The sequence below is a fragment of the Thunnus maccoyii genome, chromosome 12 (genome assembly GCF_910596095.1).
Source record: "Thunnus maccoyii chromosome 12, fThuMac1.1, whole genome shotgun sequence".
NCBI lineage: Eukaryota > Metazoa > Chordata > Actinopteri > Scombriformes > Scombridae > Thunnus > Thunnus maccoyii.
In genome coordinates, this window is record NC_056544.1 from 13,694,061 (window position 1) to 13,712,063 (window position 18,003).

Sequence of the window (18,003 nt, forward strand, 5' to 3'; positions counted from 1 at the left end):
CCAATAGCCACAGTAATATATACAGACAATGCAGAGAAGCACTGAGAGTAATCGTTCTCGAGGGATTAGTTTCATTGCTACTCGTTCATGGATTCTTATCAAGCATGGCATGGGTCGCAGGTCAGTGCATTGCTGCATTTACATGGAGCCTTTTATTCCACTAATAATAAGAGTTCAATCAGTACATAAAGGCTCATGTAAATTTAATAACCGGGTGACTTTGAAGGAAATTCACTCATTTTTATCAGTTTGAACAAATCTACTTCCAATTACCTACTATTACATCTGTGCATGCCAACAACATAACGTTAAGTAGGTTCTAGGAATCCGGAAGTTTTTCTTAATAACTGTAGGAGTAATTAAAACAGTTTAATCAATAGAAACCACAGCAGGAAACCAAAAACAGTGCCACAGCACTGCCTGCAGAGCATTTAAACCAGACACCACCATGCAAACTCTTCTCTAGGAATCATCATTCAGATTTCAGTGAGCAAAACTTTGGCTCATGTAACTGCGACCAGGTCTGTTTCCTTGACCTTTGTCATGTTCAACGAGAAATGTAACTTTTTATCTGTTTATTGGATTATAGCAGCTCAAAGACACTTCTGGCTATACGGTAACACTGAAGTAGTATCTCATATCAACATTTACAGACTCATTGGTCAGGGGTTGGATGCATTCAATACAGCAGGACGTAGATTCCTCTCTGACTCCTCATGTTGGTGATCGTATGACAAATGATCCTGAATTTGTGTGTAAGGGCTGCACAATTAATCATAGAAAATGCCTATTGTGATTCCTACCTTAATGTTATTATGAAATTTCACTCTTACATGATCCTGCAGTATTTGAATTAGCAGGGAGGTCCTTTGCTTTAAACCAAGCGCTCCTCCCGTTCCTGAGTTGGTTCAACAAGACTATGCTGTGTGTGTGAGATTGTTGCAAAACTGCACATCGCCACAATTTACAGTATACAACCACCTGAAAAGTCACCACATAATAGAATATGTACTATGAAAACCACAAAAATATAACCAGAAAATCCCTGCTGTCAATCTATACAAACATAAAAAGGAACCTTAAACGGCGTGTCATCATACCAGACAAGCTCCCATAAACCCACAGAGATTACAGAGGCAGTCATTTTATTAAAACCTGGTTTCTGTTAAAAATTGAGAGAGGAAACGGTAATCTAAATTCTACATGAATAAAATAGTGATTCCCTTTTTATTCAGAACTGTGCATCCCTGATGTATGTGTGTGTTTCTTTGAAACAGGGGAGAGTGCAAAGGCAAATGGAGTATTACATAAGAATATCACAACCAAGCTGAACTAACTCTGTTATGCACGCTATATCAGAAGTGAGAGATGGAGAGAGAAGATGTACAGACAGCCAGAAAATAAAGCAAAGATTGAAGACTTGGACTGAGTTAGGTCCACAAACAGTGCGATGAGACAGACAAACGGAGACTCACAAAGACAGACAGACAAAAACGTTAGCAGATATGTCGATGGATATTCAAGCACATACTGTAACACAGACTAGGATGTAGAGAGACGGAGCGAAAGAGAGACAGATCCACAGACAGTTGGGCTGTAAGAGACACACAGAAATGCAGGCTGACATAAAGATGCAGAGGTGGAGGTGCAGGTCTGTTAGTCTGTGCCTGCAGCATTACAACCAGCATTACGTAAGAGTGCCTCATACAAAGCCAGCACTCGCCTAAAAATCCTATTGGACACACATACACATACACACGCAAACAAACAAACAAAAAAAAAACATCAGTGTATTTAATGACTTTGCCGCAGAAATGGTCTTAGAGGGGAGGATGACGAGGGGATTTGGAGGCATAACACGGAAGATACGCAAGTGCAATGTTAATGCAGTCATGATTAATGTATTGGTTACACCTGTGCGCTTTCCTGCTACAGTATGACATTTTAAAAATGCTGTGAATGCCAAAGCCACCTCACGTAGGACATAGAGGAGCAACTCACAGCTGAAGAAAATTCATGAGTGGTGAGAAAGCTCCAGGGAACATGTTGAAAAACTAAAAATGAAGTATTAATGTGCTTTAACAGATTTTTGGACACTTGGGGGCTGCGCAAACAAGCTGTAAACATTGTAATCACCTTTTAAGTTAATATGGCAAATTTATCCATTTTTTAAGGATTCAGCTGATACAGAGCATTCATTCAGAGTGATGTATGTGCCCACCTGATGAAAGTAAGGCCAATATTTACTCTTCCTTTTAGCTCTGTTTAGTATTGACTAAATCCTGAAGGAAATATATGGCTCTTAACCAGCTAAATGCTCCACAATGTTCAACTAGTCACCAACTTTGTGTGTCTACTGTTTGGTGCTAAGAAAGTAGTGTAAAGTAGGTTCATCAGAGGTTTTTTGGGCTTTTTTTTGTCAACACTGATGAGTGTACCAAAAACAGTAAAGTTGGAGGCTATAAAACCAAAACACTGAGCTGAAAGACACTAAAATGCTCAGCAGAGTTGAGTGGGACTGTAGAGTTGAGTTATAATTCTCTGTCGGTTTGTCACTATGAGCAATAACTTTTACATACACATAGTCATGTAATCCATCATTAATGTAAAACTATTGATTATAGCTGCTTTAAGTATTTGGAGAAACTATTTTCTTTCTCCTCGGAGGTTAATGGCAGTAGCATTCTGAAGTCACTACTTGATTGAAATCCTTTGGTGCATGTTGTGCCATCTTCTGTTAATTTCTTCTATGCAATTTCTTAGCATGAAGTACAAACTGTTAAGAAATAGTAGAGTATGTGGTATGAAATTAGGACACAGTTGTATTGTGTTTGATGTTTACTATATCGGCCACACAGTGCTGCAGCAGAGCACATATAAAGAAGACTTCAAAATGAGCATGCCTCGGATAGTGGATTTAAACTGGGCATTGGTCCATTCAGTACACTGTTTACATCTCAATGTACACTCTGTAAATTAACTGAAACCAGTCAATCTGTGTCTGCTGCTGTAGAGCTTCATTCTATTGGAGATTCATATCCAGACCCCAAAATATGCACAGCATCACACCTCTTCACAGGTGATTGAAGTACATAACTCTTCCTTACTACCGCAGGCTTGCAGCAACAGTGCGTCATTGCAGAGAGCTAAATGCACTGGGACATCAATGACGCACACAGAGTGCCATTACCTCGCTGACAGGGCTTTCCCTGCTCTCTCTCTCTCCCTCTCTGACACAAACAGGCACAAAATCCTTTAGATAAAAGCACTGCATCTGCACAGTTCTACACATTAAGTTAACAGTATAATTTAATGTCTAAATGTTGGTCATTTGCATATGTGTTCATTAGTGTGCAGTATTAGATTAGTACAGTTTTCAGAACCTTGGACACAGGTTGTTAAACTGTGGCTGGAAGGTTTATTCTGCTATATGCACAAAGTTAGTTATGTACAGTTTACTAGTCCTATGTGATCAGGGGTGAATTTGTATTCATGCTGCACTACATATTTACACACATGCATCCATGACTGAATAGGCTGAGCAATTGGATCCAAGTGTGTCCTCATTTTGCCCAATCTTTGCCAATTATCTAATTGAGGAAGGGAAAAATATGCTGTTTTATACTCAAGTCATCGATGATTGAAGTGGATCATTTTGATCAGGTTCAAACATAACTGAAGTGCCTCAGGCTATGTCACTCTTGGCTTAACAGCAGGTCCATAAGTGCTCCAGTGTCCCTGCATCCTGCATCTGTATTGCTCATTTAGTCATTTGTTCAACCCTGTATGAGCACCATGAAATCAGGTCACTCTCTCAAAGCTTCTTCAAGTCTTTACACAGAGTAATAGCTGTTATTTTCACATCTAACACGTTGATTGTTTAGGACAAAGCCTGTCGCTGGAATCACAGATTCAACTGTACAAAAGGCCAATGGAAAGTGACTTTTTGTGCAGCAATTGTCACAGCAAGGGAAGCTTGTCTCTTGGTATTCATGACCTATGAGCAGTGCGACTCCAAATGCACTTACACGACCCTTCTTTGAGGTCGACATAATGTCTTTGTGAGAAATGCACAGCGAGCTACAGGATGACACTTCAGCTCTTGAGAGCCGACTTTGGCTGCAGATGCAACTCTCACCAGCCACTCTTCCTTCTTCCTCCTCCTCCTCTCTGCCAGGGACAGGGAGGAAGGGAGAAGAGGTGAGAGAGAGGGGAGGGAGGGTAATGTGATGCAGGAGGGTGCAGTGCAAATAGAGGTGGCTGTGTGAATTCAAATCACCAATATATTCACTCGCCTCAACAGACACACACACACACACAGATTTGTTAGGATCTTGTGCTTGTAGCATAAAACAAATTGACTTTCAGGTTCATGAAAGCCTATATGAAGATAATTCACTCACACATGCTGTACCAATGCAGTTTAATGTACCAGTTTTTTTAAAGTGTATTATATATGGTTGTTGACGTGAGAGGCCTTCATGTTTCAGTTCGTACACACACACACACACCCACAGCAACACCCACTGACACTCCAAACGCATCTGCAGGCACTCACGCCTGGCTGCAATGCTGTATGTGGACTGGTTGGGAAGAAAAGATAATGTGCACTCAGATGTGGACTGGAGCTTTCAAATAGTCAAATTAAAACCACTTAATGGGGACATTACTTCTGGAAAGTGATGTGGTTGTTAAAATTTGAAATGCAATGCTTCAATGCTGTAAGCACTGAAAACAAAACTCTAGAGATGCAACAATTAGTTGATCAACAGATGATTAATCAGCAACTATTTTGATAATCAATTAATCATTTTATACATTTTTTTAAAGAAAAAATACTAAAATTCTCTGGTTCCAGCTTCTTAAATGTGAATGTTTTGAGGTTTCTTTAGTTCTCTGTGACAGTAAACTGAATATCTTTGGGTTGTGGACTGCTGGTCAGTCAAAAGAAGACATTTGAGGACGTCATCTTGGGCTTTGGGAAACAGTGGTCGACATTCACCATTTTCTGACACCTTCAAGGATTTTTAATATTAAGGAAGTGTAGAGCGTACTCCTCCCTGTTCTATCTCAAAACTGTGCCAAATAAAACCAAAAGTATTCTAAATGGCTAGATAAGTGATATAATGTCTTTCTTTGTCATTTTGTGTGAACTGACCCTTTAAAGTAGCCCTAACAAGTTCATGAATAACTTATTAGATATTGTGACACTCAATCGTTCGTATTTGTACTTACAGTATGTTCCAGTGGGAAATACATAGCAATTTCTTATAAATTAAAATAATAATTCAACGGTCCACGGTGTAGGCTAATGTTTTTTCACTGTTTATGATGTGCTGACAAACACAGAGGTATCATTTAAAACATCCCCACAAACTGCTCATGCCACATTTACTTTCTGAAGTTAGAAGTTAGATCAGTTAGATTGTGTTTTCTACGCATATCTCTTCTTACAGTATGTGTTCACTAAAGCTCCTCTCCTGACTACACTCTTTACTACCGTCACATCTTTTACATCTTTGTTCTTCACCCAACCTCTTTAATGTTTTCCAACACACTGGCTTAACCTCACAATAACAGTACCTGTAAAAAAAAACATCACTGTATGCAGCACGCATTTAATCAAATCAAGTAGCCAGCCGGACTCATTGGCTAGCTGTATAATTTGCACTCTGTGTGGGAGTGAGTAACAGCCACGCCGCCTCTCCCCTTCCAATGGCCGTATTATTACCGTAAGTGAATGAGTCAGGGTAGTGTGTGTGATGTTGTGTGGTCACCCCCACAGTCCGCCCCCACAAGCCCTTTCACCAAGGGCGTTCAGTGTCATTGAGAAAGGGAGTCATTCGCTTGAAAAAAAAAAAAAAAGGAAAAAGAAAAAGCTTCACGTCCACACACAAACATCCACACACCTCCACTGCTGCTAACACAAACACACACATCCTGTGAGCCTGTGTGCAGTCTACGTACACACACACACACATACACACACACACACACACACAATCACAGGTCGGAAGCGATTTGATAATAAGATATCTTCTAATTGTCCCAGAACAAAGAAACTCCCACTGCGACATCAGAAACCCTGTGACACACAGACACACACAAGCGCTCTCGCTCTGTGCTCTGTTTATCAGGGCCAGGCCCATCGATCATCCTAGCCTGGTTGCCCGGGTAACCCCGTTATTATTCAAAGCACGGAGCACCAGCTTGCAGAGAAGCGCTGTGTATGTGTGCGCGTATGTGTGTGTGTTAGGTAGTGGAGATTCCCATTGGCAAAGCAGCCACTGGTCCCGGCATCCTCCTTCCTAACATCCTCCCTGATCTGCATACCTATGAGGGTGGACATTATCACACACACACACACACACACACACACACACACACACACACACACACACACAGAGTGATAGCTCTAAAGGGACACAGCAATTGGAGCACGGCTATCTCTCCAATAAAATTTCCCATCCTCTTCATTTCTATCGCCCCCCACCACCACACCACCATCTCCTCCTCTCCCCTCCTTCGCTCCCTCCCACCATTGTGATTTTCATTCAGCATCCCTTCCACCATTTTTCCTCCCTGTTTTTGGTGCATTTCATTCAGCCTGAACCCCTATCTGCTCGCTCCCCCTCTTATTCTTCATTCACATTCTGCGGCTCTGAGGCTCATTCATAAACAGCACCACTCCTTACAGCGGCAAAAAGTGGAGGGGAAGGGAGGGGAGAGCGAAGAGGAGGAGAAGGCGGGATGCAAGGAGGATTGCCCCTACTGACTTACTGACTGCTGCATGGTGAGGGCTCCCTGAAAACCGAAAAACAGCCAATCCGGATGCTGAGAAGAGGGGAGGGTAGGGAAGAGGCAGTGAGCGAGGGGGGGGGTGGAGGTGGGATGCATCCGTGTGCCTCAAACTACACCCTCCTCCACCTCCTATGTTCTTCTTTCATTCAGTCATTCACTCCTTCAGCCATTCATTCATTCATTCAACCCACCATCCATTCACACAACACACCTCGTCTGCTGCAGTTTTGCATTTGCTGCAGATGTTTCAGCACATCTAGGTGAAGGCAGTTTGTGCGGTGATGTACAGACTTGTGTGTGCATGGACAGTATACATATATATGTGTGTGTGTGTGGCTAATTTCCCTCTAGTTGAGGCCAGAGGACACTGCAGACAAAACAACCTCTATTACCTCTGTTTGTTGAGCAGCTCCATTTATCACTGCATTGCCTTGCTCTGACAAAACGGTTTTATCCAAAAACAACACTACACAACATTACTACCTCCTCGCTGCTTTTTGTTTTGACTAGCAGCTGAACAATACATCCAAACCCTACTGTATTGTCAATGCAGGACCATGACATCAGTCTGATTAACATGTAAACTTATCTGTTTATCTGACTGTTCACAATCACAGCAGAATTAGGCCACTGTTAAATACATAAAACCAACAGATTCCTTAAACACCACCGTGAATAAGCTGCCAGCACAAAGTAGGGCAGTGACAGGGGGGAGGACAGAGATGATACAAGCCTATCTGATCAGACGTGCTCCGCCTTCAGCCGCCACAGGAAGGAAGGGCTGCAATCAATAAGAGGAAGGGCAAGCGTGAAATGGCCGAGGCCTGTCTCTCGGTTCTATTATTCCTCTGAAAGCTGCCTGTACCTCACAACCTCACTGCTGTTGTTATTCCGAGTGCGGGGAGGAAGTGTGTGCATGTGTGTGCTTGTCTGTGCGAAGAGTGAGAGGCATGAAGGAAGGAAGAAAGGGAAGGTGAAAATAGAGGGGAGGATAAGTGAAGATAAAATGGACAGGGAAAGTGTGGAGTTGAGGGGGGAGAGATGGGGGCGGGGGGGGGGGGGGGGGGGGGGACGAGGGAAAGGTTACATGGAAAAATGGTGAAACTCAAGTTTAGAAAGGAGGGTTGAAACTCCCATGAGCAACAGTGGATCTGATATCAGGTGGATCTTCTGACAGCTGCTAAGACGTATCTCCTGACTGCAAATCTCTCTCACTCGCTCCCTATCCTCTCCGTGTTGCCAGTGACTTTCCATCCCATCAGCATTCTGTATCTGTGTGTGTGTGTGTGTGTACATTTCTAACACTGCGGAAAAAAGGGGACGTGAGAGGATCATCACCTAAGATCTCCCTGTAAACAGTGAAATCAAATCCTCTTGCTTGACATGTCCTGCACAGATTTACACACAACCAGTAGACTCTTATTTACGTGGGTAAACTTTATCTCATTATACACAAGCACACAAACATGAAACTGCATATCTGACCTGCAAAACCATCCAGCAGGTGTAGAAAGATTTTACTCACAGCTTTACACAGCTGTCTACAAGAGTTTTTCTCACATTGAAAAATGGCATGAAACGTTACAGTATACAACAAAGATCGAACAGCAGACATGACTGACAGCTACTCTAGAAATGTGCACTTCTCTAATGAGATGCCAATTTCTGAATGAGCCGTAGCTCAACATATTAGCCCTCCAACAGCTAGTGAAAAGTGCAGCTACTAAACACCTCTGCTCCAGCTATATATAACTGGACTGGCTCCGGGCACCCAGGTGGTCTTTAATACCAAATACTGACAAGCAGGCAAAGGGAGAGGGCAGGAGAGGCACAAGTGAGGCAATAGATAATGAAGAAAAGGAGAGGTGAGACAGCAAGGAGGAAATGGTGGAAGTGAGGTGATAGAATGACATGATGGAGGGAGAGAGAAAAGCACAAGCATGACGGGGCGAGCTGACAGAGAGGGTGATGGAGGGAAGACGTTAGAGGGGTTAAATTGTTGCCAGCGTGTAGTAATGTTCTTTATAAAACACATAATGTCATTGTAGTCAAGATACTGGGGCCATACATGGTTACAACAGCTGACTCAACAGTCACACTGATGACTGTCCTTTGCTATTCCTTCGCCAATAAACACTGCTTACATCACCCTCAGGAGATGAAGGAACCCAGGAAGTGGCAGGCTGATGATGTCAGTGGGTGAGCTCAAAAGAGGGAGCAATGCAGGACATTTAGGGAGGGTTAAACATTCCCCTTAAGTCTATAACTGTAGATGCATATAGGGCTGCAACTGACAGTTATTTTATTCATCAATTAATCTGCCGATTATTTTCTTGATTAATCGAGTAAATGTTTGGTCTATAAAATGTCAGAATACCACCAATCACAATATAGCCAAGATGATTCCTCAAATTGCTAGTTTTCTCCAAAAACATTCCAAAACCCTAAGAAATTCATGTTGACAAAACAATTGTAACTCTTACTTACTAGCTTTTCTGGAACTTTCAACTACATCTCACAGTCATCATGAGCAGATGAAGTTTCCTTCTGCTGCTGAAGACCATGAGATACAGTTAAAAGGCCTGGAAAAAGCTAGTAAGTCTTCCTTGAGTTAAGATTGTTTCATTAAACTATTTCCAAGGTCAAGAATGAACCTTCTCACTCAAAAATATTCAGTTTTCTATCATAAAAGAAAAGGAAAAGCAGCGTCTTAACATTTGAGAAGAATGCTGTCATATTTCAAAGAAAACAGTTATGTTTATTGATTTTACCTGTTGAATTCTTGATCTTTCAATAAAAAATGAATGATAAAATAATAGAAATACCGCCTTGCGGTTGTATGCTTCTGCCAGCCAGTCAAGTTGCAGTTTACATCCATGTCTGTCCAGACTCATAATATTTGTAGTGAGGACTTTGAAGGAATTTGATAAAAGGTATTAAGTTTCCTGGGTTATGACCAAAAACGTGTTATGTGAGGTCAGTGACCTTGACCTTTGACCACCAAATTCTAATCAGTTCATCCTTGAGTCCAAGTGGACATTTGTGCCAAATTTCCCGTTCACAAGGATGGGACGGACGGACAACCAAAAAACATAACGCCTTCTGCCACGACTGTCACAAGCGTTGAGGCATAAAAAGTCACGTGTTCACCAAAGTCATTAGGGTTCATCCTCTGGAAATCATGCATTTTAGTTTAGTTTTAGCAAAATTTCATTGCAATCCATTGAATAGTTGATGTTCAGACAGTTGACAGACACACAGACAGACCAACATTAACATCCATACACAGACACACACACTCACATACACACACAAACCAATAGACAGCCTGTACAGGTTAGTCTACCCCTGAGCAGCGAACCATAACTTCACCAACAGTTAACAAAACCAATAAACAAGATGATCAGTTGTTCATGAGAAAGTAAAAATCTGAAAATATGCATGTGTTTCTGCATGTGTCTTTTTCTGAGAAAGCTTCAGTAATTCCAGCCATTTCCCTTTATTTATGACCAAGCACTTCAGATAAAAATTCTACTATTACAGCAATATCAGCACATATTTTAGCAGCCCTGTGGTCAATGAAAGGTAGATGTCCTTCATCTGTCTGTGGAAATTTTGTATCATGATCTCAGGTGCACTGATGGTGAGATGTAAAGAACGTAGAAGGCAGATAGATACCCCCGGGATACCTCACACACACACATACACACATCTCAACCCTACACACTGCAGGAAAATAGAGCCATTACATCATCACCCCATCGCCTTGGGGAACGAGGCATGAGCGCTGACCACGGAGAGACGTGGGGTCATTACATCATTGGCAGCAGCCTGGAGCAGACCATAAAAGAAGGAGCTGTGGCTGTGTGGCAGGCGGGAACTGGACCGTGTGCGAGCTGATCATTGCTAATGCTCGGTAATGTTGTGAACACACATACAGGTCAGGTGGAGGGTCAGAGACTGCTTGACGCAATGCTGTGACACACACCACCCCAAGCCTTTATCTTACCATGCAGCCAGCCCCGGCCAGTAAAGAGCAGTTATGTCACATTATGGAGCCTTATTAGACACACAGTGCCTTAAAAATAATATTATATAATAGGGATATTAATAATAGTTCTGTTTTTTGTTAGTGTCCAGTGCATGTGCATGTTTACTTCTGGTTATCGATATCATTATTCAACATGTTACAGTACTTTAATCTGTAGGTAAGAACCAAAGTCAGCTTTCAGTTCATCATGATGAATGATTTTAAAGCTGAAACAAGGCTGACCTCATGTCTCTGTGGTTGAAGTGGGTGTCTGAGTGGGCAGTGCAGCTTCTGAAAAGGATATTTTTATTCATCTGTTGTGTATGACTTTACCACCTTATCACAGGAGACAGAACGATCAATACTGAATCTCCTTTAGAAAACTGATCCTCGTAAAAATACTCTTACCAAGTTTGTCTTTTTACTTTTTGTGAATGTAAATCGTGTGATGTTGAAAAACTGAAAAACTGAGAACATAAAAGAGGGTTAATTGTAAAGGACAAGAACTACACTACAAGATGAAGTGACAACAGGTACAATGCTGCTTAGTTATGATTGTTATAAGTAAAGTTTAGTGAAATATTACATTATCTAGTGAAGTATTTTTTACTTAAAAGGAAATGTGTGTCTATGGCACTCAGCACCAACCCTGTTTTTTCCAACTGAAGATGTAAATCTCTCAAAACAGGTCACAAATGCATACTTTTTTCATAAAGGATGTCCAGCATCAAGAGGCCATCATTACCATGTGAGTAGCGTGTAGTTATCGGATTTGCCGCTATGTAGCTTATGTCTACAACTTAACTTAGTGAAACTAAAATTGGGACTGAAAAGGAGAAGCTTTGCCACCGCGGAAGAGATCCAGGAAGAAGCGCAGGAGGCTCTGGACACGGTGACAACATGAAATGTTTCCAGGAATGGAAGAAACTCTGAGATGAGTGTATCATATCTCAAGGAGAGGAGAGGAGAGCACTTCCAAGAGGATTAGAAAGGTACTAATGAAATTCTGTGCCCCCCCCCCCCCCCCTCGTATGTTGGGAACTATTTTCATTTTCCACCTCAGTTTTGATCTGCTAGTGAGTATTTACAGCAGGATGGTGTGTTTGACTAAAAATAAACTACAGTGCCAATATTCATTGTAATAGGGGAACATTAAATCTTTTCATGGAATAAGAAAAATATAGAATATCACATAGATGACAGGAGGTGAAAGAAGTTTTTCAAGACTCCCTAAATATAGACCAGATCACTAGACTTGTCTTTTAAAGAAGTACAACTATGATCATATGGTGCCACTACTATACAGTTCACCCATCTCTATTGATTAAATCCTTCATACCGTAGGGATGACACTAATGTTTGATCATGCATGCTTGCATTATCTAGTTTGATTTCAGATTATTGCAAATCCACAGTAAGAGGCGACTGTGTGTAACTTCAGTCTGGATGAGAGGACTAATGCTGCTGAGTGGGAGATCATGACAAAGAAAGAATAATATCTGAAGGCAGAACTAGGTTAGTAAGAAGGTGGGGAGGGAAAACTGGGTGATGGGGGAAGCCAGCCTCTCCAGACATTAGAAAAGCACAGAGGAAACAAGTGTTGTGGGGAGAAAGCACACACTATACGAAACCGTAGAAACAAACTGAGATAGGAGAAAGAAAATGAAACTGTCATCAGCATGCAGCAAAGTGTTCTGGTTCTCCTCATCCACGCTTCCCTCCCTCCCCTCTCTCTTCCTCTCTGTGCTGTACAGATGATCATAATGGAAATGACCTCCATCTGAGACAATGGAGAAGCCCAAACCTGATTAGTTATTTACCTCCCTTCCATCTCCTTTCCCCTTTATCCACTCATCACACACACCAACAGCACCGTGGCGCCTCAAATCTCTCTTTACGTCTTCCCTCCTCTCCCATCTCCCTGCCAAGTTATGCCCTGGTCGCCCTGTGGTGACAGTAATTCATTGTGTCATTTTATACGAGCCAATAGTCTCTCTGGATTTACAGACTTGACAAGTGAGAGTAGCCGGGAAATGTGTGCGACCGTGGCAGGCGTTTGTCCAAGCGTGATGATATTTAAGTGCTTTTAAGAGCTCTTCATGTCTACAACACGTGAGGGTTCACACGTCTTTACAGTAGGCTTCCCTATATAGCCCTATATATCCCTATCTGTGTGTTGTTAAAGAAGTCCACAACACGTGCTGGTGACAGAAACGTGCGATTCCATGATTTGGTGAGTAGAGAGAGAGAGAGAGAGAGAGAGAGAGAGAGAGAGAGAGAGATGCCCTCCGAGATGAGAGCTCTCAAGCAATATAATGGCTCTCCTTTGGGTATAAATCAACGTGCAGGAAGTGGTCTGCCCTGGTGTTGCCTGCTGCAGTATAATGCAGGGAGGATATTTCATATATCAGACTCCAGAGCCCACTCACACCTCTGCTGTAAGTGTGCCTATGACGCACATTGAAAAAGTGAGGCTGCATACTATGTGTATGCCCCCCTGTCAGTCAATATCCTCACTCAGGGATGTGATTCGAAGCAGGCAGGACACCGGACCATTGTCATCCACGTTAAGAGAAAGACCTCTAGGTGTAATGAAGTTGGATGTATACTGGCATTGTAGTCGTGCAGGAATTAGACAGTAGCAGAGAGTTTTTTGTCGAGCAAAGAATATCCAACTTCTGACAACCTTGCAAGTCCGCCTCCCCCCCCCCCCCCCCCCCCCCCCCCCCTTTTTTTTTTTTTACCCCCACACACTGACACACACAGCAGAAAGCTCCTGTCACTCCCTGACACAAATTTAACAAACCCCCTGACACACACACACACACACACACTGTGCATGCATAAACAAGGTTCGCATGAGAAAAAGAAGTAGACCACCATAGCCCTCTAGGCTTCTGTGGAGGTATAACAGTCTAAAAACAAGAGACTTCACAGCAGACATTTCAGCGTACTATTCTGTCTAATGATAAACAAGATAACAAATCATTAACACAACTTGTTTACAACTTTATAATTGTCCAAATTAGTCTTTGTCAAATATGGTACTACCTCAAAGTGTGCAGCTTTGTGATTTGATCACGACTAACATAATAAAACAATCAAATGAAGAACCACTTCAAGGGCTGTTTGTAATGCAAAGGTCTATCACTGCGCACTATGCTACTGATTGAAAATGCAAATAATAAACTGGTCAATTCAGACTTAAAACAAGTAGCAACCAAAGAGGTAGCATTGAAGAATTTGTGCTTCCAGTGACAACACTGTTTCATAATTTACTCAGCCTCAGATCCCATACAGACAGACTCTATGTTCAGCAGTCAGAACACCTTGTACATACTTCAAATGTTTTTGCAGCATGTTTTACACAAGCTGCAGGGCCATCAAACCAGGTACTGCAGGTAGTGTGAGAGTGCAAGAGAAGTGGATTTATTTTTAATGGAACAGTGACATCTTGTGGACATTTGTGAACACTTCACTCAAAAGCCAAAGTGTTGATTCTATCAATAATAAATGACAAACTCTCTATTATATTATTCACAGAAAGAATACACTATGTTTAGTATAAGTCTGTGATAGAAACATCGCTACAACACACAAAGCCAGAAGGATTTTTCTTGGTGACATCTTGTACCTCAGTAAAGTTATGAGGATTTCATTAAAGAGAATTTAAGAGTAGGGATGTTATTGAACATTTTTGGTACAGACTGAAATGTGCCTGTAACACAGACTAACACAAACTGAGAGAAAGTTAGCAGTGAATACCGGGTCAGATTCATAGTCTTTGATCAGATAGTTCCTGATTTCAATCACCATTGAGCCATTTACATTAATGGCTGTTTGTGTTTAGAAAACCTTTCACATCTATTTATTTTGTTAAATGAAAAGGGTTTTTATTAAAAAAAAAAACAAAACAAAACATTTTTTAATTCCTCAGGTATCAAACTCAAGCATTGGCACCAAAACTCAGGTATCATGATTCTACGCAGTAATAGTAACGACAGCGTTGACAACCAAGATGATGATCTGACAGTTATAATGATAAGTAGTGACAGGCGTTTTTGCCGACAGCAGACAGTGAAGAGGTGACAGGAAATGGGTGGCGAGAGAGAGAGAGAGAGAGAGAGAGAAAAGGCTTACATGCAACAAAAGTCCCCAGCTGGATTCGAGGCTGGATAATGAACTCTTTGTCCTGTTTTTGTTTATGCAGCATTATGTGGTGATAAGATACAGAGAAGAGGCTACCAGCCAACTTAAAACTACTAACCGAGTATCAGAATGGAGTCTTCTTTCTTGATGTGTTTTTCCAAAAGATGCTGGAATCTGGAGAAGCTGCCCAACCAATCGTAACACTGCTCTGTCTTGTATCTTTCGTCCCAGTAGTCGACATCTTTGTACCTTGAGTTATCATCTGGCAGGTGGTCCATATTCTGTGTGACATGTAAATGTGACAAAAAATGATTGTTAGAGCAGAATTTAACACTTAAACTGCTTTCACTGTGATTATGTTTTCAGAAGCTCTGATCCAGGAACCATCACAGTACATATACATATTATGCCTCAGGATAAACTGACTCAGAGGAATCCTTTTTATGATTTTCTTCTGGCATTTTAAAGCTGGGTCGCTTGTTTTTGTCGTCGGTGCTGCCAGAATTGTATGCATGCTGTACAATTTACATATTTTTGCAGAATTCTGCATGCAGGTTTTCTCCAATTCAAAAATCCCATATAGCTTCAGGTGATACTACACATCATAACCATGAAGTGGTGTCAATCGATATATATGTGCATGATGTTTTATGTGATCTTGCTGGTTGGTTTAAAATGTGTTTGTACACATTTGTACTGTATGTTCTACTGTTCTATTTATTTTATTATGTTTTATATACTTGTGTGTTCAAGGGATCATCTGGCTGCAAAACAAATTTCCCCTCCTGCCAGATTAGATTTGGTATCTCTGTTTTCACTGATCTCTCTAAAAAATGTTTTTGCTTTTTCTTTCACAGGCTTTAATTCCTCAAATATACATAATATTTGTAGAAGCATTCACGGAACAATAAACAAAACACAACATCTTTAGTTATTATGTGATAAATTAATTACCATTACATCAGTACTAAAAAGTATGCAAAAGTAAATATGTAATATCAAAATACTCAAAACCAAATTAATTTTTTTTTAAAAATTAACCGGAAAAAAATGTAAGAATAAATGAATAAAAATTCAGTGCATGGATTAAAAACAATATAGCGCAGAGTTTACAAAGAAAAATAATGCTATTAAAACATCCACACACACAAAAAAACTTAACTGTTTTTGCTGTTTGCAATGGATATCATAGACTGCATTTGAGAATTAAAATCAAAGAAAAAGAAAATCATTTTCAGATTAGTTTCAAGGAGTTTTAGTTTATGAATAAAAACATTTGCAAATAATATGAAAACGTTTCCCACAAATTCTACTCTTTTTTGTTTCGTTTAGCATTTTTACTTTTACACACAACAACACAACCATCAATTTTATAGTTATTTGTTCAAGTTCATAATATTTCTCTGGATTCACTTCGTCGCTAATTGACAGGATGCGTTCACTGTCACCCGGGACGGTCGGCAGTTGTACATCTGCTCACAACTGTAGGTACAACTAACGCTCAGCTGCTTTAAGTTATATTTTGGTAAATTTAAACCCACCTGACATTGACATTTCTTTCTCCTGAAAGATCAGAGTTATAAAGTTATAATTCCGTTAACTAACTGAACAAATGGGTTAACCCTTTAATGCCTGAGGTGGGTCCTATGTTTTGATGCTTACGTGCCAGCACAAGCGATGGCCATGTATACATTTATCAACTCAACTCAACACAAAACACAAACCCCTGAATTTTTAGGGTCGTAAGGAGCTCCTGACTCTCCCTCACCTTATACAGCTTTATTAAGTAAATATACCAGTTTGTAAACACAGCACGTGCAGGGTTGAACATAACTTATGTTGCCAAACTCTCGCAGGGGGCCGTATCTAGATGATAACCCCAGATTTGCGAGATCTCGCGAGAGTGATCATTTTAACTCTAACCATGATCTCTCTCTTACCCTAACCATGTGTGTTTTGTACCTAAACCTAACCAGACCTTAACCACAGCGTTATCACATCATAAAACATAATTATTTTGTACAATGACAAACAACACGCACACATATCGCGAAAGTTTAGGGTAATCTAGGGTTACCCTCTAGATACGACCCCTCTCCGCAGCTAGTTCAAATCATTTCACACTAACACAGACACAGAATGAACTTTAAATCACATATTCTTCATTTCGATACTTACGAGTTAACCTCGTTAAGGCCAGTGGCTCATAGACGTGTTGTTGAGACTCTGCAGTGAGTAAAAAGCTCGCAACTGTAAATCCACGTGTTGTAGTTTTACTGCATTAAAGCTGTGGTGCAGCAGGCATTGTGGGTACACATACAGGTACTGCAGACTTATCTACAACAGGATAAACCTTAATGGGAAAGCTGGTGAACCGCAGTGTAAAAGCTCAGTGTAATTTTACGGTCAATTTGAAGGGGCATATATTTCCTAAATGCTCTCTAGTGCTTGTAGTCTGTTCAAACGAAGGCGGAGCAGTATACTCATGATGCTTTCAAGCACAGCCTGGAAAAACGACGACTCAAGTGGCTTTTAAAGATTCCCTCCAGACAAAAAACCCAGCTTGGAACAATAACATGTGTCTGATATGGTTTTCCACAAAAAAAGTATAATTATCAAATCTACTCCTTCTCACTCATTCAGAATCTGTGAATATGCAAATATATTTCATTTCAAAAGTTTTCCTGCTGGACACAACATGTCTCCTATTTCACGTGAAGTCCATTCTCAGTGTTTGTGCACTGGAGGCTTCAAGTTTTCACATCACACTTGTTGCATATTGGACCAGGATTGACATCCGACCTGGATGTGATGTCACAAATCCTGCTCATAGGTCCACCCCTAAAAATCTGATTTTTAGTGAGCACAGAGAAAATTTCCACTTTTAACAGATTACTGTGAAACTCTGCACAGACATCATTCAAAAGGATAATTTTGAGTAGAGGGAGACTTTAAATTAGATCCAATAGCTGCAACAAAACAGTTTCTTACACCTTTTTGTTTTTTTTGTTTTTTTTCTCTTC

At 40.9% G+C, this 18,003-nt stretch overlaps 1 protein-coding gene across 1 annotated transcript in view; it reads right to left on the reverse strand.

Moving 5' to 3' along the window:
• Window positions 1-17,494, reverse strand: part of ece2a (endothelin converting enzyme 2a) — a 78,330-nt gene extending 60,836 nt beyond the window's left edge. Inside the window, exons 1-2 of the mRNA XM_042429403.1 lie at window positions 17,159-17,494; window positions 15,099-15,261 (exon numbers count right to left, since the gene is read on the reverse strand). Of these exons, the coding sequence (XP_042285337.1) occupies window positions 15,099-15,258 (160 nt within the window). The 5' untranslated portion in view covers window positions 15,259-15,261; window positions 17,159-17,494. The remainder of the gene's footprint in view (window positions 1-15,098; window positions 15,262-17,158) is intronic.
• Window positions 17,495-18,003: the final 509 nt, after the last annotated feature.